This window comes from Bactrocera dorsalis, chromosome 4 (assembly GCF_023373825.1).
Source record: "Bactrocera dorsalis isolate Fly_Bdor chromosome 4, ASM2337382v1, whole genome shotgun sequence".
In the NCBI taxonomy this organism is placed as follows: Eukaryota; Metazoa; Arthropoda; class Insecta; order Diptera; family Tephritidae; genus Bactrocera; species Bactrocera dorsalis.
Genome location: NC_064306.1, coordinates 44,174,684 through 44,200,225, shown reverse-complemented (window position 1 = coordinate 44,200,225; position 25,542 = coordinate 44,174,684). Strand labels below are relative to the sequence as shown.

At 38.0% G+C, this 25,542-nt stretch overlaps 1 protein-coding gene across 6 annotated transcripts in view; it reads left to right on the top strand.

The window, feature by feature from the left end:
- LOC105222575 (uncharacterized) overlaps positions 1–24,759 on the top strand; it is a 149,219-nt gene extending 124,460 nt beyond the window's left edge. For all 6 annotated transcript variants that reach the window (XM_049454527.1, XM_049454526.1, XM_049454523.1 and 3 more), the window contains 2 exons: positions 15,777–16,717; positions 19,893–24,759. In XM_049454527.1, coding sequence (XP_049310484.1) covers positions 15,777–16,717; positions 19,893–23,388 — 4,437 coding nt within the window. In that variant the 3' untranslated portion in view covers positions 23,389–24,759. The remainder of the gene's footprint in view (positions 1–15,776; positions 16,718–19,892) is intronic.
- Positions 24,760–25,542: the final 783 nt, after the last annotated feature.

The window sequence follows — 25,542 nt, the reverse complement described above, 5'->3', positions numbered from 1 at the left end:
AGTGTGACGACTGTTTGATGACAAGAGATATTTCGTCTTGCCCTCGTTCACTACCACATCCATTTGCTTTGCTTCCTTGTCCAGTCTGGAGAAAACAGAACTAACGAGGCGGGTGTTGAGGCCGATGATATCAATATCATCGGCATACGCCAACAGCTGTACACTCTTAAAAAAGATTGTGCCTTCTCCATTCACTTCTGCGGCTCAAGTTATCTTCTCTAGCAGTAGATTGAAGAAGTCGCATGATAGGGAGTCGACTTGTCTGAAACCTTCTTTTTTAAATTAATTAAAATGCTTGTTTTAATGAGACTGGGCATCGCACAGTATATAGTTTCAACTTTGAGAAAGGTTGAAGTTCGAAGATTGTGTGATAGTCTAACATTGAGAAGTGAAAAATCATTTTTTATTGAAGACACAATTTCTCGAAGAATGTGATGAATGGACCTTTAGACCATGGATTTTTCAACTGGTGTGGGGATAAAACTTTCACGATGTTCTCTTTACTTAGAAAGTAGTAGATTTTCGAAACTGCTGATGTCACATTAGTACAGTGAAGGAAATTGAAATTCCTCCTCTTTTTTTAATGATCTACGTTTTTTACTAATTTATTTTCAACATGTAAAGAAAGCTTGTTAATTCAAATTTCTCCTGACACTTATGACATTTGAACTAAGCCTTGTCATGAAAATCAAATGTAATAAAAGCAAGTGAGGCTTGACTGTAGTTCCGGTGTGTGGGTGCAAAGCCCGCATGTGGGCTGTGAACGCACTCTCGAAGGTATTTATATATGTTTGTATATATGTACATATGTATTCATATGCAAATGTGACACGCATTTCGTAGTTATTTTCTATTGTTGTATTTGCTGCTTTATTTTGAGCGTAATTTTAACGGCATATGTACGGCATGTGTACTTAGCAAATTTCAGTGACTGAATGTCATATGTATGAGGTTTTGGCAAACGCTGCAGTGTGCGCATGGCTGAGTTGCGGACTTTCTTTCTGCACACAATTTCAACAATAAAAAATTTAGATCTAAAAATTATGTTGGCTTTTGTTGTTATTATGAATTTGTTATTATTATGATTTTTGAATTGTTATCATCGCGTGATTTTAATAAGCGCTCATTTTTGTTTAGAATTTTGGATTTTATGCAACTGAAGTGGTGGTTTTCAGTATTGTTGTAGTTTTTATACCCTGAACAGGGTATATTTAGTTTGCCAGGAAGTTTGTAACAACTAGAAGGCAACGTTGGAGTCACTATAGAGTGCATATATATACATAAATGTATTTTATTAGAAATAATCAGCGAGCTGAGTCGATTAAGAGATGTTCGTCTATCCGTCGGTATATACGCGAAGTAGTGCCTCAGTTTTCGAGATATTTCGCTGAAATTTTGCGCATGTGCTTTTCTCACTAAGGAACTGCTTATTTGTCAGAACCGCCTATATCGGACTACTATAGCATATAGTTGCCATACAAACTTAATCAACGATATCAGGCGCTTATATGGAAAACTTTTTGATTTGAAGAAATTATTCAGATCGGTTCACTATAGCATATAGTTGCCATACAAACTGAACCAACGATATCAGGCGCTTATATGGAAAACTTTTTGATTTGACGAGATATCTTCATGAAATTTGGCACGAATTATTGTTCGAAGAAATGGTATAATCTTCGAAGAAATTATTCAGATCGGCTCAATATAGCATATGGCTGCCATACAAACCGATCAAGCGAAATTGAATTATTCTAAGGAAACTTTTGCGTTTGTTAAGGGTATAGCCTCAGTGCAACCGAAGTTAACGTTTTTCTCGTTTTTTCTTGCTAATTTACATTTATATTTTTGTAAAATATTTACATACTCGCTGTGCGCGGCAAAACTTGATAACTAGAGCATGTAGAAAGCGGCCGTTAACACGCGAGAGTGTTACTAAATATGCAATTCAAATATTATTAAATAAAAAATATGAATAAAAATTTAAATTAAAAGTCAGCGTTCCAACAAAAATTGGGCAAATTCAGACAAGTTCGGTCAGTTTCGTTAATTAGCTTGTGGAGTGCGGTTAGAATTTTAAATAAAATTCGCTAAAAATATTCTAAATATTATAATACCTACATACATACCGAGTTATTTACCAATATTTCCAGTTACAATTTTCGACAAATTTGTTGTTTTTGTATTTTTTTTGCGATTCAGCCAATCAACTTGCGAAAAGCCAAAGCGACAATTCAATTTAAGCGATTACTTTTGCTCAGCGAATTCGTTTGCGCTTTTGACTGTCAACTCGGCTGCTTGCTGCTTGCATTTCGAACGGTAAATGGTGACACTTTATGACAGTTCAATTTGACTGCCACTTTAACTTGTTCATTATAAATATGCACTTTTTGATTTTGCTTCAACAAATTGTTATTGCTTTGGTCAGCGTTTGCGCATGCGCGCGCAGAATCCAGCCTGTTGGTTGTTGATCGGGCGGCTGGTTATGTCAGTGTCAGCGGTGTGATTGTGCAAATTCTCCAGGTCATTTTTAGAGCTCCAAGACTGGCACAACTGGTTTGCGCGTTAATAATTTAGAATAACCGTAATTGTAATAGCAATAAAATAAAGGTATGGTAATACTTAATATATGGGTTTAAAATGTCGCGACCACACCCCAATTCCGTTACATAACTAACGGCTAAACGGAAATGCAAACCAGTTCACGGCTTGTGCGCTTTTGGTTCTCAGGCACTCATTTCAAGTGCAAATAGTGCAAATACTATGGGTATATGTAAGTCGGGCATTTCTAATTCTGCGCTGACTATAAATTAGAATAACCGATTATGTAAAATTTAATCATCATTTGTCTTGCGTTTAACACACATTGGCTACTTGTATTGTTTACGTAACACGGTTTAGTATTCATTTTATGCAATTGCCCTGTTTATTTTAATATTTAGCTATGAGAAATTGCTTTTTGTTGCTGCTTTTCCATATGTGACTCATTAGTGCGAGTGTGTGATTGTGTGATTAGTATGCATATTCTACAAGTTGATTGCATAACAAATTCTTTGATATTATTAAATATGTTAAACTATTACGAGGGTGCTTATCGCTGCAGATTAACCGCGAGCTGTCTCTCTAATGAAATGTTTAATAATCGCTTTTATATTTCCGATTTACCACAATAAACTGTGTGGTAACTCATTGTTTGCAAGAAAAACTCAACATTCCATCTCAGCAGGCAAACATGTGTGATAAAATGAGCGTTAGGAAGTAGTGAACGGTCAGCTCAACAGTACTTGACTTGGATGAAAGGAGGAGACTCAGTTTATTTCAGTTTCGTTGACGAAAATTATTACTAGTTTCATAATGAAAAATTTTTGATTTTACACGAAATTATCGAGGCCATAAATTATTGACCCTGAAGTCTCCTTAGAATATGTGGTCGTTGGAATACATTTTTTTTTATTAATTTTCACACCCAAACCGGGTGTGATCGGGCATATTTTTATCGAACTTTGGTTTTAAAAATCATATATTACTAAGAATTTATAAAGAAAACTAACTTTATCTAGCAGAACATACAACTTTTATGAAAGAAAAAACCAAAAATATTTAAGAATCAATTATTTAGGTTAGCTTATATAAACAACTGCGACGACATACATATAGTCGACCTGTCACTAGGTCCTGCAATTCTTTTGATACCGCGTGAGTAAAAGGCATGCGGGTGTTTCATCGCGACTCTTGCACATGACTTTAGCGAACCTGATTGTCCTTAAGGCATTCCATCTCAGATTGATCTGTCTGTCAGCCCTTTCGGAAATTACATTGTGTATCGTTTTTAGTGGCTTACGTATTTACTGTGCTGGTTCAGTAGCTAGACGGATAGCTTTTTTCCCAATCTCATCAACTTTTTAGTTTCCCGTAATTCTTTTGTAGCCTGAAACCCAGTATATTTTTTACCTAGACAGTATATAATATAGTTGCTTTTCGAAGCCAAAAAAAAAGAATGACAGCCTTATGCAGATTAGTAAAAGTTTCAACAAATACCATAGATTTTCTGCTAATAAAATGTTATTACAAAATGCTTCTGAAAACTTGTATAACATAATCTTAATATAACTTGCTCCATTTTTATACCACGAAGTTTGCAACATCTAGAAAGTAGCGTTGAAACTACAGCTCTTGATGTTCGACTAATCGGTTAACCGAATAATAATTTTCGGTTTGCAGTACCTGTCGTAAGACGTCGATTTTTCATGGAATGATTTTTCATGGCTTGTCCTTTTATATATATGTACGCGAACTATTGCCCAATTTTAATATTTTTTTTTATTTGAAAAGATATCTTCACGAAATTCTGCATAAATTATTCTAAGAGGCAAGGCTATATTCTTCGAACATATTATTCAGATTGAGTCAGTAGAGCATATAGCTGCCTTCCTATCTGAATGATCAAATCATGATGCTATGCACTTGTAAAGGGTATTCCAGCTTCAGTGGAAGTTCTGGTCTTTTGTTTTTGTAAAGTCTTCGAAAATTTTAAATAAATTATCATAAATGATTTAGTGCTTTTCACTTGTAGGTTACCAATAAATCTTAGCAATAAACGGTAATTTGCTTTGTAGAACATTATATGTACATTACCGGCCCATGACTTTAAACAATTGATAAGTAAACGATGTTTTCGATTTTTGATATATATTTTATCAAAAAATTCTAAATTTGTAATAGGTCTAGTACAGAGAAATCAGTTAAATTGAAGGTTTTATTTAGCTTAGTTAGAATGCTCCGATTTACATCAAGTATGATACTCCGTCCGATAGCTTGTTATCATTTTGAAGGAAACTTGCCATCCTCAAAGAAACCCTCTTCCTTATTGGCAAACAATTAAGACATTTTTTACAAATTTCATTAATAATTATAAGGTCGATGTATAACAGCCGGCCAACGAAGAACGTCGAGCTTCTGGCGAGTCGCCAGCCTTATGAAGAACCTGGCATTGTCATAATGGAACACAATTCCTCTATTGGTCAAAATTGGCCCCGCCTAAGCATTTTTCCATTTAGAGCGCCCAATTATTAATATTACAGGTCCGAATTAAGAGTTTGGGCGTAGGAGAGCAGCACTTAAGACCTGATTAACTGTAAATCCCACCAAAGATAACACAAACTTCCTCACCAACAATCTTGGCTAAGCATTCGTTTCGGAAATGAATTGACTTGCTTGTTGATCTGCAAAGATTCCCAGATGGAAATTCGATGATCCAAGAGTTTTTTCTTAGTTATCTAGTATGGAATCCATAGCTTTTTTCTATTCTATTATTTTTGTATTCAGACTTTTGATTTTTTTAACCTTTAGCTCTTCTGCAATTTAAAGAGTGCTTATCGATTGATCGAAGTCGTCGATATCCATTATTTTATCGATATTTTCGATAAATAACCTTTCAAAACGCTATTAACATTTCCAGACGCTTGATCGTTTTCCGTTTTCATCGTTTCTCGACGAAATTTGTAAAATATGGCATATTTTCCCTTTTCTAGTGTCCATTGTTGGAGCCTGTTCAAACAATACTGTGGCAAGCAATCAAAAAATGTCTGAAAATCTTAAATTTTTAACACTATATAATTATACCCGATCGCATTTATACAGCGCGAGGTACAAGTTCGCAAAGACTTCTATTAGAAAAATTATGGTTTTCTTTCTAATATACCATATATAATTTTTGTACCGTATAAAGCTTTATAATGGCACTTGGACTTAGTCATTTCCTAGCAGCAATTTCCATATGAACTTCCTTCTGAGCGCATAGTAGGTTCTAACTGGTTATTTTTCTTTCATAATTGATAGAAAAATATTTACCAGCAAGAAAAATAACTGCAATCCAAATCAAGGCCAAAGGCGTAAATCACTCAATTTTCGAATGTGCCACACCGAAAATGAAAATAAATGCTCGTAAATAAAATATAATCTTACAAAGAAAAGGCAGACCGATGGAAATATGCACCACGAAGATAACGTCCCACATACATGCATCTCTACACACACACATGTACATATCATATATATGTACGTGTGTTGGCGCTCATGTAATGTAAATTCGCAACCACTTTTCAACCAATTAGCCGCCACAAACAATAACAATGGCTGAAAAAACTACAAAGAATTGTGTAATAAATAAATAAAGCAACGAACTCACATTTGATTAGTAAGCGTAAAAAGAAACAAAATAATTAAACATCTACTTGCCAATTTACGTATATACATATATGTATATATGTATGTATAGAAAAGAAGCTAAAAAATACTAAAGTGCGCCAGAAAGAAAAAGTGGAAAAACAACTGGCGTAGTAAACATATTAAATATATATTTTTTGTTTTGCTAACGGCTTAAACCGGCCAAGAAAAGGTGTCGAAAGGCGCGCAGGCGTACTTATGTGCCTGGCCGAAGCGAGTTGGCTAGAACTAGAAGTAACGGTGCACATTCGGCGCGCATTCGGTTACCGAAAGAGTTACTCCAAGCGGTGGCGATAAAACGCCACTAACGGTATCATTAGTAAGCGCTCGCACGCTTCGCCGCCACAGCAACAACAGCAATCAAGCCAACTAATGGCTGCACTTCGCGGCTACTTTTGGAAAATATTTTTTTTTCATGCAATGCTCCAACCGGTAAAGGCTGTGCTGCGCTCTGGTGTTTGGGTGTGCGAACACTTTTCCAACGCTTTTTGTTGCCATTGCACTCGCTGCCAATTGAAATTCATTCTTTCGCGCTGCATGCAGCTAACTCCATTGCCGCGGGTGTGTCACACACCCACTGTGCAACAATTTTATTATTATCCAGATAGCGCAAAAGAGCCGTTACACGTTACAAGAAATACCAACTGGCTTGCAGCATGCACCCGCATGCATGTACATATGTATATGATATACATATACATGTATATGTAATTTCATAGTGTTTTGTATTCCCATCTGTATTATTATTGTAATTAGTTCTTTTAGCAGATCTAATTAATATTTTTTTAAGAATTTTAATTAATTGCCAGCACCGATTTTAATTAGAAAGGTTTATATCTCATAGTTACTTGTGCTCATTCTATTTTTCCTTCATCTTGCATGGAAGTGCAATATTGATTAATTCTGCTATTAATTAACGGCGGTGCTGATATCTATTGCTTGTGTTGAGCAATTATTTGATTTCATTCCATGATAAGTTTTAATTGAAATTCAATATTTAAACGTGTAATTAAGATGTTTGGTTTGGAAATTCAATAATCGGAAAATGTAGCAATGCTTGCAATAGCCAAGACCACATACCCCGTTTTGTATATCAATCTCAAATTCATACATATGTATATATAACATATTTATAAGTGGTATTAATTAAATATAATCGTAAATCTTGGTGTTTACTAAACCTCGTGTCTCATTTGTAGTACAATTATTGACTTTAGGTTTTCCAATAAATTATAACAGCAACCCTATTCTATATGACTTCTGGTCGAAAGACAATCGTATATTAAAAATTGCATTATAGCTCACGGTCAATCATGGGCAATTTATTATGTAGTAAGTACCAGCATGGCTTGTTATAGTATACAAAAATGTGAAAATCACGCAACTACTAAAGTAGTGTTTACAGTATTTTGGAGTATAAATACGCTAAATATATTTAAGAGGTTGCATGGGTTTATGGGTTTTAAAAAATTGATTTTTTATAGTCATATTAAATTCTACAACACCTTTAGAATATTGCCCTATATTTTCAAGTTGATCTGTAATAGTTTTGGAGATACAGCCTTGAGAACTTTTGCGCTGGCTAGGCTAAGTGCGCCGCCTTTTTCTCAAAACTGTGTTTTTGAAATCGGCTGGCAAAATTTCTTGAGAACTACTCAACCGATCTAAAGGTTAAAAACCTATAAAGGCTTTTTGCGAAATTCTCATGTCTTTAAATGCCAGCTAAAAATACAATTTTCATTTTTTTTCTTCGTCCACGTTTTAAGTTTTAACTAAAACACTTTACATGATCCTGTAAGGAGTTTTCCTACCAACGCGCCGAGTTTAGAATATTTTTGTTCCTAAAATTTCAGAATTTCTTTGCTAATAGTGTTTGTTTGTAACAATAAAAAATTCTAATATAATAAAATATTTAATTTTTTATATGAGAAAAAGTTTTTGAAAAAATGCTGTTTTTTACCCAAGGAAACCCAGGTAAACCCTCAAAGAAAGCGCTTTATTTTCTAATTTTCATGAACTTGTCTAAGAAAATATTTACTAAAATTGCTTCGAAAAAAGGGTTGTTTTTTGAATACTATATGGAAACATGTTTTTTTAAGATAATATAAATCTAAATTTCTAAAATTCAACCACCCGAAACCTATTTATTTTCTAAGATCTTTTTCTTCTTCTTATTTAAGATTTCGTAAATTATTTTTCCTTAAATGTTTGTTATTTTATCTTTCGCTTCCAATGGGTTTCATCTTACTATGATTTTAACTGTCTACACTGGTCTATACATTTTATAAACACTTGAAATAATTTTAGGAATGTTGCCAAAATTCTGGGTTGTTACTTTTGAGTCGTAAAAATAACCAAACTTTTTGCATATGGAATAAAATCATATTCTCTTTGAAAGTTATTATTTATTAAAAATAGCTTCCAATAGACTAAATGCAATGATTGGACGATTACCCAGTGCATGCATAGATTTTTTTATATTATTTATAGGAATGTTCTTCAGCACCTCGGTTATGGTTGCTTGAATCGCTGGGATATCATCATAAAATGCTGCTTTCGTGTTCCACGGACTTTTCCCTCCAATTCAACATGATTTCCTTCTGAACTACCTGGCCTTTGTTATTACATAAATCCTCGCGACCATCGCAACAACTTGCAACTGCAACTTTAATATCTGTAATTCGATTTGAAAGAGGATGAATGTATATTTTTTGAATTTTCAAATACATAACGCTGCATCTTAGTGCATTTAAATAAAAAGGTCGGTTATTTTTGGGACCCACCTTGTACATAATTGTCTTGATCCTTAGACTTGGTCTATAGTCTCTGAATGTCGAAAATGAGGGTTGACTCTCCACTTTTTAAGAGTTTATTTACAAAAATTATCTTTAAAGATCAAGAGATATTTCTTACAGTCAATCCTGATTTGGTCACTGTTGTCGCTGACGCACGTACATCTACCATGGCAGTCAATATCAACCCCCCATGGAAGCCAAGGAACATTTGTCCCAAATTTCCTCACAATATCCCAATTATTACTCAAGTTATCGCTTGCTTGGGCAGATGGTCAGACGGTTGTACAGACAGTCACTTGGTGTTCAATTCCATACCACTAATTTTATTACAGTGTATTATAAGTAAACAAAGAAAACACTAATATGTACATGACCTCAAAAGTCAGGCTTCTTCAAAGTAATCGCAGCGACATTGAACTTGCACTAATAATCCGCCTAACAGAAGAGACAAAATAAACTGCTCAATGCAACCAGTATTTTTTCGACACACATGCACTTAGACATCAAATATTTTATAAGATGTATTGGCCTAGTCATCTCCAAAGTCATCATCGCCTATGATAGCCTCCATACTATAAGAGTATGTCTGTCTACATGGCTGCCAAGCGGATGAATTACAACAATTGCCTTTAAAAATAAATGAATGAATGAGATATGGTTGAAAATAAATATATATAATAACGGGTGATTTTTTTGAGGTTAGGATTTTCATGCATTAGTATTTGACAGATCACGTGGGATTTCAGACATGGTGTCAAAGAGAAAGATGCTCAGTATGCTTTGACATTTCATCATGAATAGACTTACTAACGAGCAACGCTTGCAAATCATTGAATTTTATTACCAAAATCAGTGTTCGGTTCTTTTCTTTTTTATCGACAAATTTTGTTCAGCGATGAGGCTCATTTCTGGTTGAATGGCTACGTAAATAAGCAAAATTGCCGCATTTGGGGTGAAGAGCAACCAGAAGCCGTTCAAGAACTGCCCAGGCATCCCGAAAAATGCACTGTTTGGTGTGGTTTGTACGCTGGTGGAATCATTGGACCGTATTTTTTCAAAGATGCTGTTGGACGCAACGTTACGGTGAATGGCGATCGCTATCGTTCGATGCTAACAAACTTTTTGTTGCCAAAAATGGAAGAACTGAACTTGGTTGACATGTGGTTTCAACAAGATGGCGCTACATGCCACACAGCTCGCGATTCTATGGCCATTTTGAGGGAAAACTTCGGACAACAATTCATCTCAAGAAATGGACCCGTAAGTTGGCCACCAAGATCATGCGATTTAACGCCTTTAGACTATTTTTTGTGGGGCTACGTCAAGTCTAAAGTCTACAGAAATAAGCCAGCAACTATTCCAGCTTTGGAAGACAACATTTCCGAAGAAATTCGGGCTATTCCGGCCGAAATGCTCGAAAAAGTTGCCCAAAATTGGACTTTCCGAATGGACCACCTAAGACGCAGCCGCGGTCAACATTTAAATGAAATTATCTTCAAAAAGAAAATGTCATGAACCAATCTAACGTTTCAAATAAAGAACCGATGAGATTTTGCAAATTTTATGCGTTTTTTTTTAAAAAAAGTTATCAAGCTCTTAAAAAAATCACCCTTTAGAAGTTGTAAGCGTCTGCACGCGCCATCCACTGACGTTTCCACCAATTTTGGTAGCAATCTGATGACTCCAAGTGAGTAACCTCAATTGAAAGCTGCATGAGCTCGACTAAGTAGGTTTGTCGACTCAGTGAGCTGTTGTTTTTGTTGCTAACCGTGTTTTAGAGCCGACCACAATATGTTGACATAAATCACAATTGTCATGTTTCGCTATGGTTAACAACTTCATTTCAGAGCGGTCAATGGAATTTTTTTTTGTGATTCTACTCAGGGCGAAGGGGGTCACATGTATTTCCTATTGACGAAAATGGCAGTAAAATTGTCAATTTAGCGAATTGAACGTTGTTAACGTTGACGGCGGGCGAATTGACTGACACTGTTGGTTATAAATCAAAGAAAATAATATACAAAAACTATAAAAAAATAAAAATCAAAAAAAGAGAATAAAAAACCGAAGCTATTATACCCTTCATAGCTAAATTTCGTATAATAGAAAAAGTGTACAAAGATCTTTGTCTTGATTTTTATCGGTTAGTTTGTTTGTCAACTACATATACACTATAGTGATTCGATCTGAACAATACCGTTATGTAGTACATGGGTCTCCTCTTTGTGCATACCTGTAGGATAAGGCCTTTCCTGCCCACTAGCTTGGGAGCGATCACCCGCAGTCAGTTAGCACTTTATTCATACTTGCAGCCAACTTGCAGCAATCCGCCTTTGAGATACACCCCATGGAAGGATATCGATTACTTGCACCCCCTGTACACCTCTTCCATGAGGAGATCCTGCAAAGCGGTAAGCTTCTCTGACCCAAAAGTTTCCGTTGGGTAGTTCAGATTCAGCACAGCCATCCGTATGCCATTTAATGCATTCGCTTATCAGCGCTGTCCTTTAGCTGCCCGAGGAGGATTAGGTGCCGAGATTTGGTCTCCAGGACATAATAATGCCTCTGCCTCTTGGAGTTTTTGGTTCCAGTGGCGTAATTTGGTTGCTCTTGCGTTTAACAGTCTGTGATGTCGGAGGCGCCGCTACTCCGTTTACTGCCGGTTGAGTTATTTCCGCCCTTACGCACCTTCGAGACCGGGGAAGCACTGTTGCATCTGACCTTGTTCCTCGCCATTCTTTTGGTTTCCTCAAGAATGTCTCCATCCTGGAGGTGCCATAGATACCATTTTAAACTGCCACCACTCATTCCTCTTCTACGAGGGTCATCAAGACCACCCGAACAAGCTGTTGGTGATAAATGGGCAGTCTTCCCCGCCTCCTGCGGCGCAAGCCCGTTGCGACTCCCCTGAGTCGAGGAACTGAGCCTGCTTTGGGAGTTGCGGAGTTGCTACAAAAGCTTATAACTATATTCTATAGTAGATTTCGGCAAATGTGTAGCTTTTTGAGGAGAAAAGGACGTGTGCTAAATTTTAGATCAATATCTCAAAAATTTAGTCCGCATATATACAGACAGACATACGGAGAGGGCTAAATCGACTTAGCTCGTCACGCTGATCATTTAAATATACATATATTTAATGGGGTGTTCGTCATTTCCTTCTGGGTGTTACAAACTTTCTGCCAAACTTAATCTAACCTGATCAGGGTATAAAATCGAATTTTTTTCTAAAGCAGGTCCGCTTTGATCAACATTTTTGTTGCTGTTTTACTCTTTATAACCGTTATGCTGGTCGTTAGACACCGCAGACATATTGAAAATATGTACATACCTACATTCCTCTATAGTATCCGAATATATAACTGTCTACTACCTTGCAATATTTGTATGTGTGGCTTAGTCGAGTACAAGTACAGTTAGCGGGTTCATTGAAATTGCAACGACAGTCAAGTCAGAGTACCGAAATATTTCAGTTGCTCAAAACCGGTTTCAAATAGAGCAAGTAGAAAAAGTGCACTGGTAGATTTAATTAATTGCATTCGATCTAACTGCTGCATGTTTGTTGCATGCCGCTTATTGTTACAAGCTTTGCAGTCTACCTCGCTGCGGTGCTTTAATTTGCCTGCAGACTGCTCTTTGTTTTACCCACCGCTTTGCTCGCGATTCGAAGGCTTTGCATCCAGCTACTTGCGGCTAACACAAAATAAATCTACAAATAAAATCAAACTCAAAATACACACAAAGATTTTTAAAAATGTTCATAGCAAATCTGGAGTATTGCTCTATGGTGCTGGTTTTCCATCAGCGATAAAAAAAGTCATACAAAAATGTGTCCAATTTTATTGCATTATGTTCGTTGCTTAAACAGTTTTCTTTGCCTTTATTAATTATTCTAGAGTTTGTATCAAAATCCTGAATATGAAGTTGAAGCTTTACTTGATAATTTCATACTAATTTTGGATATAAAATATTACTTAGTAATTCTACTTCAGTATTTTTCTTGATTACGAAACATAAGTTCTGTACTCATATACCCTGAACAGAGCTACATTAAGCAAAAATATAATTGAGTCTGACGAGCGGAGTATATAAGCGTACTATGGCCCTTAGTTCTTCAGATATCGATCCGAAAATTTACGAACAACCTTTTCTCTCCCAAGAATCTGCTGATTTTTTAGAACCGATGGTACCGGACCACTGTAGGATATAGCTGCCATACAAATTGACCGATCAAACTCAAGCTAAAGATGTTTTTCCTTAATAAGTAGTCCACCTTGAATATCGTCTACATTTTCAGGTTAAGTTATACAAAATGTTACTATAAGAAATGCACCTAAAAAGGCTTGTTCCTTTTCAGTCGATTTTTCTTTTCTTAAAATAGCATCATTTTGTGGATTTAGCGGTACTCTAAGTTTTAACCCTTATTAAAAACTTTACGTTAGGAAACAAACAAAAGTCGTCCGAGGCCAAATCTGTTGAATACAGTCCAAGAAGTTCCTAGCATAATTCTATCTATTTCACCGTGACGATGGGGATATGTGAATCAGTGCTTTGGTCGTGGTCCTTTGTCGCCAAAAGGGGCCGTTTTGGCTGTAAATCAGCAACGAATTTTCCCAAGAATTCATAATAAAGCCCTGTGGCCATTGCGGCCTTCTCCAAGTAGTCAATATAGATTATGCTTTATGAATTACAGAGAATGGTGGCGGTCGGTCTATTCGAAACCAGGGGACCTTTTTAACGTTTTCCCTCATTATAGCAATTCTAGGGACACTTAAACCTCATATAAAACTGATGTCCGACCACACGTCAAAACTCCTCAAAAGTCGCCATCGATGAATAATATTTATGAAAGTTACAATCTTTAATTTCTAATATTCTCAATTAAGATCTATACACTTTTGCATGTGATTGAATCAATGTCGAAGCATTTTTACCACTTTTTTTCGTACGAAAATAAAAAGAACTCATTCGGTGTCAAGTCAGAATTATACGGGGGATGACTCATCAAATCGGAGTTTTGATTGGTCAAAAATGCAGTTGTATCAGTCAAGGTGTGAGGGCTCACATTGTCGTGATGAAGAGCGATATGACTTCGACAGTTGGTTTTCCGGATTTCTTGAATGACAATTGGCAAACGAATGGCTATAGACGTATTTCAAAGTAAGGGTACTGTATTTTTTTTAACTTTTTTGAGCGATCTACAATATCAGTTTGCGTACAGCAACAATAGTGGTCGGAATTTTAGACGACATTCATGAAATTCGTCTTGGAGTAACTTATGACTTCGATTGTATTCACCCGCACCATTGATAAACACTAGTCCTTGATAAAGCTTCATGGTCGAAATTTGATTGAAGTTCATCGATGCATTCTTGTTGACTTTATTCACATCAAAAGTTTTAAAAAATAATGGCCCCATAATGTTCGTGATTTAATTTAATTTTTTGACCGAGATGAATCTTAAAATTCTTAATTTATTTTTCAAACTCTATGTCATTTCCCTCAAGGTAAATACGGTCCTTACCTTGATAATCGAAGAAAACTGTGAACATAACCTTGATTTTAGACCTGCTTCGACTTGGACTTTTCGCTTCGGCTAAGTTTTGCCACAATATTCGGGCGATTGATCGCCTGTTTCCCGGTCGTAAGCATAAATCCAGGACTCATCGCCAGTAATAATACGTTTCATGACATCCTTGCAGTGTTTCACAGGAACCAATCGTGCTTTCACTTTGCTTAAGCCCATCTTTCAAAATGGTTTTCACTGATTCTTTCGATAATCCAACGATGGCCGTAAGATATCTAATATAATAAAAAATTTAATTTTTCAGTTTTTTTTTTGTATTAAATAACCGTTTAATCAATTAGAATTTACACACAGGAAGTATTTTAAGGGTAGAAAAATAACTTTTAATTATCATTAATAGTTCCATAAAAAAACAAAGCATATTTCAATTTAGATACATACATAAGTATATTACGAGTATTATACATAAATCCTTCAAAAGCAAAAACAAAATTTTCGAATAAACTCAGATTTCCTTTATTGATGTCAGAATTAATAATAAAAATTTTGAACAGCGTTAACCAAAATAAATGCTCATTCACACAATTTGCAACGTAATAAATAAATCTGTATAGTAAACATTGAAATTTATGCCGCACGTGCCACGTACAGCAACAAACATGCCTCCAAAGGCTGGCCATAAAACGCTGCAGCTTTTGACCGAGCATAAGAGATGAGCACCAGCGCCAACAGCGCACTGTCTGGCAACTTGAGGCAGACAACCAACAACACAGGCAGACAGCCCCCCAGCGCCTATAGATGCCCAAGTGGTTGCATGAATAGTTGAATGGTGGAATCCATTACAGCTAATTACCATAAATCGTTTCGGCGCGCTGCACGATTCGCGCCAATAACGGCTAAGCTAAAGTTGTGCACGAAGAGATAGGCAAGTAGGATGATATGAGAGGGGGAGTTAGCGAATTTTTTTTCACAATTTTTACTGTTGTTGTAAGTGCTTCAAATCGGTAGATGTTGTTTGCAACAAATTTTTGCACGAGCTACATATTATTTACGTTAAACAAAATTACATGCCACATATATAACACACACACACACATATAGCAGGTATGATGCACACGAAACAACCTAAACACTAAATCACTTAATTTATATGATTAAATTCATTATGGAACTTTGCCGTTGCACTTGCACTTCACTCATTTTGCTATTGTTTTTGCATTTGCTTGCAGATGAAGTCGTTGACCTTGCAGCTCATCACGTTACTTCCGTTGCTGCTGCTGTTGTTGTTGTTACCAACACAACACAGCCAAAATATGGTTGACGCAGCGGCGGAAGGGGAGCAGACAACTTCCGCTCACATCGGTAAGCGTACAACGTCGACAACAACACAACAACCACCATCGTTGCGTGCGCCGCGACTCATGCGCACACCGCGCCCTACCACGGTGATGACGCATCCGACAGCAAGAACAAAAACAACAACAACCAACAGACCTGCAACACTCAGCGCGTCGAAGCAACAGCCATTGGCGCAAGCGGCGCGTCGTGCGGCGCCCAACTTCAAAGGCGCTGCAGCAACGACACCGCCATCAATACACCGCCCAACACGCGGCGCTGATGAGAGCGCGCCGACAAATGTGCGCCAAAATCGTAGCTTTCTGAGCGCGGCAGCGACGCAGAGCATACAAAATGGCAAAGCAGATGCAGTGGCGCCGATCGGTAGGAGCGCTGATGCCAGCAAGACAAACAAACAAATTGACAGCCGCCAAATAAAGCGTGTCGCATACAAGAACAACTATACAGGCCAAAAACAACAACAAGGCAGCAGCAACAATAGCAATTATCCAAATGCCAGCGCCGATGTAGCGCGCACGAGCGCTGTGACAAGCGCAGCTAAAGTGCCGGCAACGGCTTCATTGTCGCCATCTGTGACTTCGACAACAACAACCGTTAGCAGCGGCGCGTCACGTACCACGTCATCATCAATTGATTCCAAAGCAAGCGTTGCGATGACGAATCATCACCAGCAGCCGCCACTCCAGCGCCAGTCAAAACAAATCGCCAACTTTGCGGCGCGAACCAACGTGCAACGCGAAACGCCAACACTGCAGACAGCCGACAATGGCGCTGGCACAGCGAATTCGACGCGTCTGCCGCAGACACCAAAATCGTGAGTTGCCTCTTTCATACATTTTTATTTTTAGCAAAAACAAACAAACAAACAGACGTACGAAACTCAAAGTGATTGGCGATTTACGATTCGCATTTTGTGATTTACGGCCAGCTAACGCTAGTGAGCGTTTCATTGTTTGTTTGTTTTTTATTGTTGTACACGTGATTTGTAATAATAGTGGGCAGTTGCGGCTATTGCGGGTCAAGCACTATCGTTGTAAACGGGTGAATGTGAATTTAACGCTTTAATAATCAGCTCTAGTTCCGGGGCCTTAAAGGAAAATAAATCGACGATTTCAAAGCTATGCTTAATAAGCGGGGCGTTGCCCAAGTACTTAAAGTGAAATTAGATTTCATCTGAAATTAAGTAATCATGCCAACGAAAGCGATAAGCAACACTACCACCTTAGGTATACCAGGCTATTGAAGGCTTTTAATAGTTGTTTGTGGGAGCCTTAAGTATCCGTAGTTATATAATAGACCAAAAAGTACTACTGTGACCAAAATATAAGGTGAATTTGTTCATAAAATGTAAATTCTAAGCATTTCGCACTTTTTCAACATTTTTTTCAATTTCGAAACAGTTGGAATATTCTTTTTCCGATGTAGAATTCCACATCTTTTTCGAATCGGTTTTTATCGCTTCAGTCGTGCCAAAACGGAAGTCTCACGTTGTTAAATTAGACGAATACGGTTATGGCGGCACAATATGAGCCGAGTTGAGTGCTAAAAAAGTGGCGAAGAACCACGGCAGTGCATTATTCTGATTTTGGCCCCAATTGGGAATTGCCGCGTTTGAGGCACAAACCATTCTACAAAATGTTTGTATTCAGTCAAATTATACTTCAAAGCTATCAGCGAGGTCTCTAATTGTCAATCTACGATTTTTACCAAATTTTTGATTTTTTGGAGTGATCCTCATCTGTAGAGGTGAATGAATGTCCAGATCGTGCGACGCGTTTTCGGTTCGCTTTAAACTCATTGTATCAATTTTTTTTTGTTTTTTTTTCGTGGCATAGTTTGATCACCAAAGCCCTTTCGGAACATTTTCAACGTGTCCGCAACCAAAAAATTTATTCCGAATAGAAATTTTGATGCAAGTTCTTTGCTCAGTAAAATCAAAAATTCACTTTTGTTTGTTTACAAAAACACGTGTAACTCGGAGATAACTAAACAATTTGCCTTTTTTGGTAAATGTTATATGCAGTCCTACCAACTTGCCGTTCAGACGCCCGGTAGGTAGTTGTATATGGCAACTACTCCCTAATTTTTGATCATCTCTTGATCAGATCTCTTTATCATAACATCGTTAATGTCGGTACAAATTAAATCGTGTCTCTTCATAACCTACTCTCGTCGAACCGTATAACGGATATCTTAAGTAATCGCAGCTTCTGAAAACCTACCCAAATCATGTGCCCAACGTTCATATCGCCCATAAAATGCCCATATTATCAAAAATCTTCCATGTAAAGATTTCAAGTCGATCGTTTCAGCTGTTTGAGAAAGACATTTTCAATATTTACATTCGATACATAAGCAAAAATATCGAGATTTGTAATTCATAAGTGGATATAACTCCTTACCCTGTTCCAAAGGTACTTGCGGTGACAAGCATAAGTCCTTGGAGATTCATCTAAAAACAATCAAAAATTGGTCTTAAAAAATCGAAATTTTTGAAAAAATAAAAATCCTTCGATCAGGCCGATTATACCAGTGTAACACATGAAAAAATTGCTGATTTTCGTGAATTTTTTTAGGAAGAAAGTACGCAATCGAATGTTTCGAAATTCTTTGGACATAATAAGGTATATTTTCAGCTATATTTTATGATTTTTTTTTACAAAAATATTGAAAAATAACGGAGTTATGTGCTGTCTTCGGTCCCAAAAAAAAAGATCCGCAACTGCTGACATGATTCCGGCCGAATGAGTTACTAAAACAGAAAAAAATCAAAAGGCTATTAAAGATAAAGGTACCAGGTTGTTCAGGTTTGTCGTTTGATAAGAAACATACAATTTTAAAATTTAAGATACACTTTATTATTCAGTACAATCTCCCTAAACATTAATACACTTGCTCCAATGATCATCCAATCTGTGGATCCCATCACTGAAGTGAGAATCAGGAAGGTCTGCAAATATGCTTCAACAGCCGTTATGACCTTTTCTTTTGATGAAAAACGCTAGTCACGCATAAATTTTCTGAGTTCTGGAAACAAATGTAAGTCGCTGGGGAACAAATCTGGTGAATACGGTGGATGCACCAACAATTCACACTTTAATTCATGTATTTCAGCCGTTGTCAAAATGCTCTTGTGACACGGTGCATTGTCCTGATGAAAAAGGATTTTTTTCTTCTGCAAACCGGGTCTTTTTCACGAATTTTTTCCTTCAACTGGTCCAAAAGGTTGCAATAATATTCAGAATTAATTGTTTTACCAGTTTGCAAGTAATCCACAAACAAAATTCCTCTCGCATCCCAAAAAACTGATGCCATAACACGTTTGGCCGATTTCCGGACACGAACTCGTTTCGAAGCCGAACAACCAGGTTCACACCACTCTTTAGCCTCTTGTTTTGATTCAGGATCATGGTGATAGACCCAAGTCTCATCCATAGTGATGAATCGACGCACAAAATCCACTTTATCCTTTTTAAAACGCTCCAAATGTTGCTGAGAAAGTCGCATTCGAATGTGTTTTTGTTCTATTGTATTTATTCGTAATTTTCGTTTCGGATGAATAAAATTTTTAGTATATTTTTATGTTTGAAGCTAGGAGAAGTCAATTAGCCACATTCTCAGCTTCCTGGGTTGGAAGATAGCAACATATTAAAGAGTTGGGAATCTTCTTTATTTTTGTTGTTTTGAGAGCATTACTTTCAAGCTGGGCAGTTGCTCCGATGCACACTACATTTATACTCATACCGTCTGACGGTCAAATTCTACCGAATTCACGTTTTATTATATCCTTATACCAAGGCTCCACAAAAATTTGTTCCTTTTCAATCATAACTTAATGCTCTACACAAACTGGTTACTACATCTAAAAGAACTATCATCCACGCAGATATGGACTACAAATAGGTCCACCATAAGGACAATTATTAAAAATTTTCAGTTCCTTGTATGTTATGCATTATTTTTCTGTCACTATTCGTTGTTCATTTCAGACCACGCATGATCCATCGTCTTGTAGCGGGTCACATTCAAAATGCGGAAGGACGTTCCACCTATCAGGTTTCGGCCATCACAGCCAACAGCACAACTAGTAATTCAACAACACAGAAACCCGCATATCAATATGTGCGCACCAAAGGAGGACAACTGGCCATGAGCAGTACATATCGTTTGATGAAAGTGAGCACAACTGCTGTCACACCAACGAATACAGTTACAACTACAACGGCGATTCCATTTCATATGAAAACCGAACGAAAAGACACCATATTGAATGATGATGATAATGCAGATGATGAAGCATTGTTGGAGGATGACGGCGATTTCGATAATTGGGATAACGGTATATTGCGTCTGAGTGCCGGCTCAGGCAAAGAGAACACCGTTAAGTCGAAGAAAAGTAAGGACGAATCAAAGAAGACACTTTCTGATCAAGTACGTGATGGCAAGTATGGGCTAATAGAAAAGGAAATATTTCGACGACCACCAAAAAGACCCGGTGTTATTAGTTATTTACCGAATAAGGAGACGCCCATAGATAATGAACGCACATTTGGTGGTCTCAATGAAGAGGACATTTGGCTGGCTGAGGATCATTTGCTTGTAATCAAGGGTGGTAATCTTAATGAGGGCGAACCGGATGAACCGTGGCCTCCCATCGATGATTACGATGCACCCGGTCGACAAATCAAAATACCACCAAATCCAAAAGTCCCGCCACCATTTCCCGTCCAGCTCGAGGAGAATGGGCCGCTACAGTTTATCGGAAATAATAAATTCACGGTCGTCTATCCGATCGCTAACGAATCGATACCAGTTTATCCCGCCGGCGCGGAAGCCAACTACCCATCAACCGAAAGTGACAGTGACAACGAGAAAAATCTTCTTACCCGGCCGGGATCGACTCAAGATACTGCGCAAGGCGAACCGGGTTACAACTACCCGGCACCCTCACCGCCGTGGCTATATCACAACCAAACATTCGTGAATCCCTTCTTGAATAATGCACGACCCATTACATTCCCAAATTTGGGTCCATTCACTTTTGCACATAACGGTTCATTGGACAATTCGAATGGTACCGATTACTTCGATGAAGATGATCCTTCATTGTATTACCCGCCCGCATATACTTTTGTCTATAAAAGTAACTACACAAATCCAGTGCCGCCGGGTCCATTGGTGCCGGGAATTGTGCTGCCGCCACCCGCAAATCAATTTAGTCGTTTGGAGAAACCAGAAAAAGTGCATACCCCTTCAAGACATCGCGGTTATGGTACACCTGCACCCACTACGAGTACAACAACCACTACCACAAGCACCACCACTACTTCAACAACCACCACCTCAACCACAACTGAGGCGCCTCAACGACCAAAAGTTATCACGAAAATACATCAGTATTCTCCCAAAACGATTATCATTACACCGGAGCCACCACGTGCCGTGCAACATGTGCAACCGACCAAACAACCGCCACCACCACCGGCACCCACACCAACTGCGTCACCACCAGAAATCATTCAGGCTATACCTGTGCCTGTGGCAGTACACATACCCATCTTCCCGTCCCACAAATATCCACAATCGCGTCCGAATGCCATCGCTTATGAACCGACCACACCGCGTAACAACCAGGAACCACTTTCGAAATCCAACCCCATCTACTACGAATACTTCGAGGCTAAGCGTCAACATAACGGTGTTACTACAAATGTTATCGATGATTTCCTCTCCACTACCGAAAAGCCGGTACTGGCTAAACCAATAAAATTGTATGCCACCAGCAAACGGCCCTTCAAATCACAACCTCAAAACCAACGCAACTTCTTGCCACCACAACTGCAGCCACAACGTCCATACCTGCCACAAGATGTGGTCTACATCACACCCAAACCGGAAGCGGTGCGATACAAGCGACCACCACAAGTGCCGATCGAGCCTACCGTCTACAAACCACGTCCGCTGGAGAACTTTGAAGAGGAGGTCAATGCGATACGCGAAACACTGCGCTACTACCAAAACCAACAGTTGCGTGATAACAACATACCACGCACACCAAAAGCCAAACCTATATATGAGTTCAATTTCGATGCATCAAAGAATTTGGAGCCGCCACAACCTACAGCGGATGCTGAAGACTTCCAGCCACCAGCCGAATATGATGAAGCACCATTCAAGCCAATGGTCACCTACAGTCCACCTGTAGACGATGAGAATTCTTTCCAAGCCATTAATGTAGAGAAGGCGAATGCGCGTCTACAGCAGCAGCAGAAACAGCAAGAAGAGCAATACTCACAACAACAACAGCAACAAGCGCGTTATCAATCAACCACCACACTCGTGCCAATACAACCCGATACGCCTTACCAACAAATACCGCCTCTACCGCAAGGGCGTTCGAAGAAGTTGCGCTTAGGCGCCAAATATTTACAACAAACACCACTGCTACCCGAATACCGCTCAGCCGAACCGGAGCTGCGTCAATATCAAGGTAACCAGCGCACACATGTCACCACGCAGGCGCCTTGGGTCTCACTGAATCAACAACAAGAGCTGAATGAGTATTCCCAGCCGCCGCAGCAGTACCAACGCATTGAACGGCCACCGGTAGCTTTCGCACCCAAACAACGCGGTTTCAATGGCTACTACTACGGTGGTCCGGCGCTACATGCGCGTCAAAACAACCGCTTCTACGAGGAGCCATTCCAACAGCGGCGTGTCATCAACTATCGCCAACCACCGCCGCCGCCACAGCCTAATTATCAGCAGCCACAGCAACAACCACAAACGCTGTGGAGCTTAGAGAACGATACATATGTGAATTATGCACCAAATCGGCCACCGCTCAATCCGGATGCGGAATACATTAATCCCTATCAACCGGCCTTACCGCAAAGTCCTTTTCCGCCGCAATTACAACGCTATACAGCGCCACAACAACAACCAGGTCCAGCACTATCACACCAAGCGCAATACTATGCGCCACCACAAATACAACAACAGCAGCGACAGCAACAACAACAGCAACTACCGCCACCACGTCAATATCAACCGCAAATACCGCTGCATCGTGACATTTTGGTCAACTACCGGCAGCCATTGCCGCCCATCAACCCGGACAGTGAATACATATCACATCCGCAAGTGGTGCGACCACAAGCCTATTCACCATTATATCGAGCGAACGGCTTTCAGCGCCTGCCGCCGCAACTGACGGCGACGGGCGAGCAGGACGGTCTCTATTACATCGCGCCGAAATTTCGACGCTCCAATAATAGCAACGGTAGTGGTAGAAGCAACAACGAAAATAACAGCAACAGCAACAACAGTAGCAACAATAACAACAGTAACAACGACAACAAAAATAACAATGACGACAGCAGCAGCAGCAATGACAGCCAAAGTCGTGGTGAGGAGGGCGGCAAAACGAATGCCAGCACAAATACGAAACCAACGCGCAGCAATAACGGTAATGTTAATCACTAAACAAAAAGTGACGGTGATAGGAAAAGCGGCAAAGCCTTTTTTTATAGCTATGTTTGATTTGTGGTGTAAGTGTCAGCGTACGGCCACGCAGCGCGGGTGTGTCTGGCTGAGTGACTGTTTGATGGAGTGCTTGAATGATTGAATGAGCACTTGTGCGTTGCTGTGCGTATAACTGTGCTTTAACGAATGCCTACCTTAACAGCTTGCGTTGCACCACCTGTATTTATTTGCCCGCCAAACTGCCAATCCACGAATCGCTCATTAGTACTAAGCACACTGCTTGTACTTCGCCAACTAACAGTCGCGGCTAAGTCTGGCGGCGCGTAAGCCAAATTGTAAGCGTTTCAAGTTGCCACAGCGTCGTTGCTTGTTTGTTGTGGGGCACGTGGGTAGTGGGTAAGTGTAGCAATATTATTAACAAATAATATCGACACATTTATTTTTATTTGAATTTAGCTGCAACACATATTTTGGTCATTAAATATGAGTGCTCTTATGCTATATGTTAAGCGCTTATGTTAGCGTATATTTTTTCTGCAATTATAGCTGTATTTCAATGACAGTTGCAATCATAATCAATGAATTCTAAATTCAGACAAATCCGAAAAAAAGACAGAACAGAAAATTTTTTTTTAAAAATTTGAAAAAAATTAGTCAAAAAATTTAAAAATTTGTTATTAAATAAAAAAATTCACCCACGCTTATCCTAGCAAAATTCCCCTTAGTGAATATGTTATGGGTTGTGTCTTTATTTTACTGTCTGCATTTTGATTTCATCGATTTCAACTGTCTGGCTTAAATGCTAAACTCTAAAATTATATTTGTATTGTTTGCCTCATGTCTCATCATCATTATTCATTCCGAGTTATTGCTAATATTTTTATACCATATATATGACCAATGATTTGTTTTTTGAAATCTTAGGCAAAATTCTCTAATATTTTAGTCGAAACGAGCAATTTTTGGAAAGAATTTTATTTTATTTTATTTTCAACTATTTTATTTTCGAAAAATTCTAAAAGAAAAATGACATCAAACACTATAACCATTTATTTACACAAGTTTTGAACGAATATTATGAATACTCAGATCACGTTTTATTTGTATTTAAATTTATTTATCTTTCCAATATTGCTTTCCATGAGTAAAACTTTCATATCTGATAGTAGGTACTATATACATAACTTTAGGGAAAGGTAAGGGTTTTAAGTTAAAAAAAATACTTTTTTTTGCCAATTTATTTCATAAATATGGATTGAGTAATTTTATTCGGATCTGTTGTACATTATTGATCACACTTTTCACAATATAGGGTAATTTTTCATCCAGAAATATTGAATCATAAACCGGTAACAGAGCTTCCCTCAGAACTCTTGAAAAAGAAAAAACAATTTGCCGTGTTCATCGCAACTCGCCTGGAAATTATCCGAAAATAAAAAACCGAGAAAAATTAGTCAAATTATCAAAGTAGTTTTGAAAAAACCGCTTTTAAAATTTTTAACTAAAAAAGTGACGAAAAAAGAACTCTTTATTTTCAAAAGTATACTCAATAATGTACAAAAGGTTCGAATAAAATTACTCAATCCATATTTAAGAAATAAATTCACAAAAAAGTCATTTCACCATGAAAACTTTCTCCCCCCTTGATATGTTTTTCCATTCATACCGAAGCAACAGATTTTGTTTCTTAAATCGATAATACCTACCGTTAATCGATAACCTCTGCCAGGCTTCCAAAATTTTTCAGCAAGTAACCGCAAAAAGCTTTTAACTGGTATAAAAAATTATTTTGAAAAACTGCATTACCAGCACCATCGTTCGAACAACATTCTTTCAGCAGCGGTTTTCATGCAATTATATCAATAATCAATTCTTTTTATAACTAATTCGACTCTGACAAATACTTTTTATAATTAATTCAATTCTGAATAAGTAATAACTTAAGCTAATAAGCTTCTTAGGTCTTATCAGCATCACTTTAATGATTTTATTATGTTTCTAAGGATTTTCTTATGCTTCGAAATCTTTTGATTTAGGCTGTGGACGGCTTTCTTTCTTAAAACATTCCGATCAGCTGCAACTGGTATCCCAGAAAAATCGTCCATTCCAACTATTACAAAATGTTTGTTTTCAAAAAAATTATGAAAAAATATT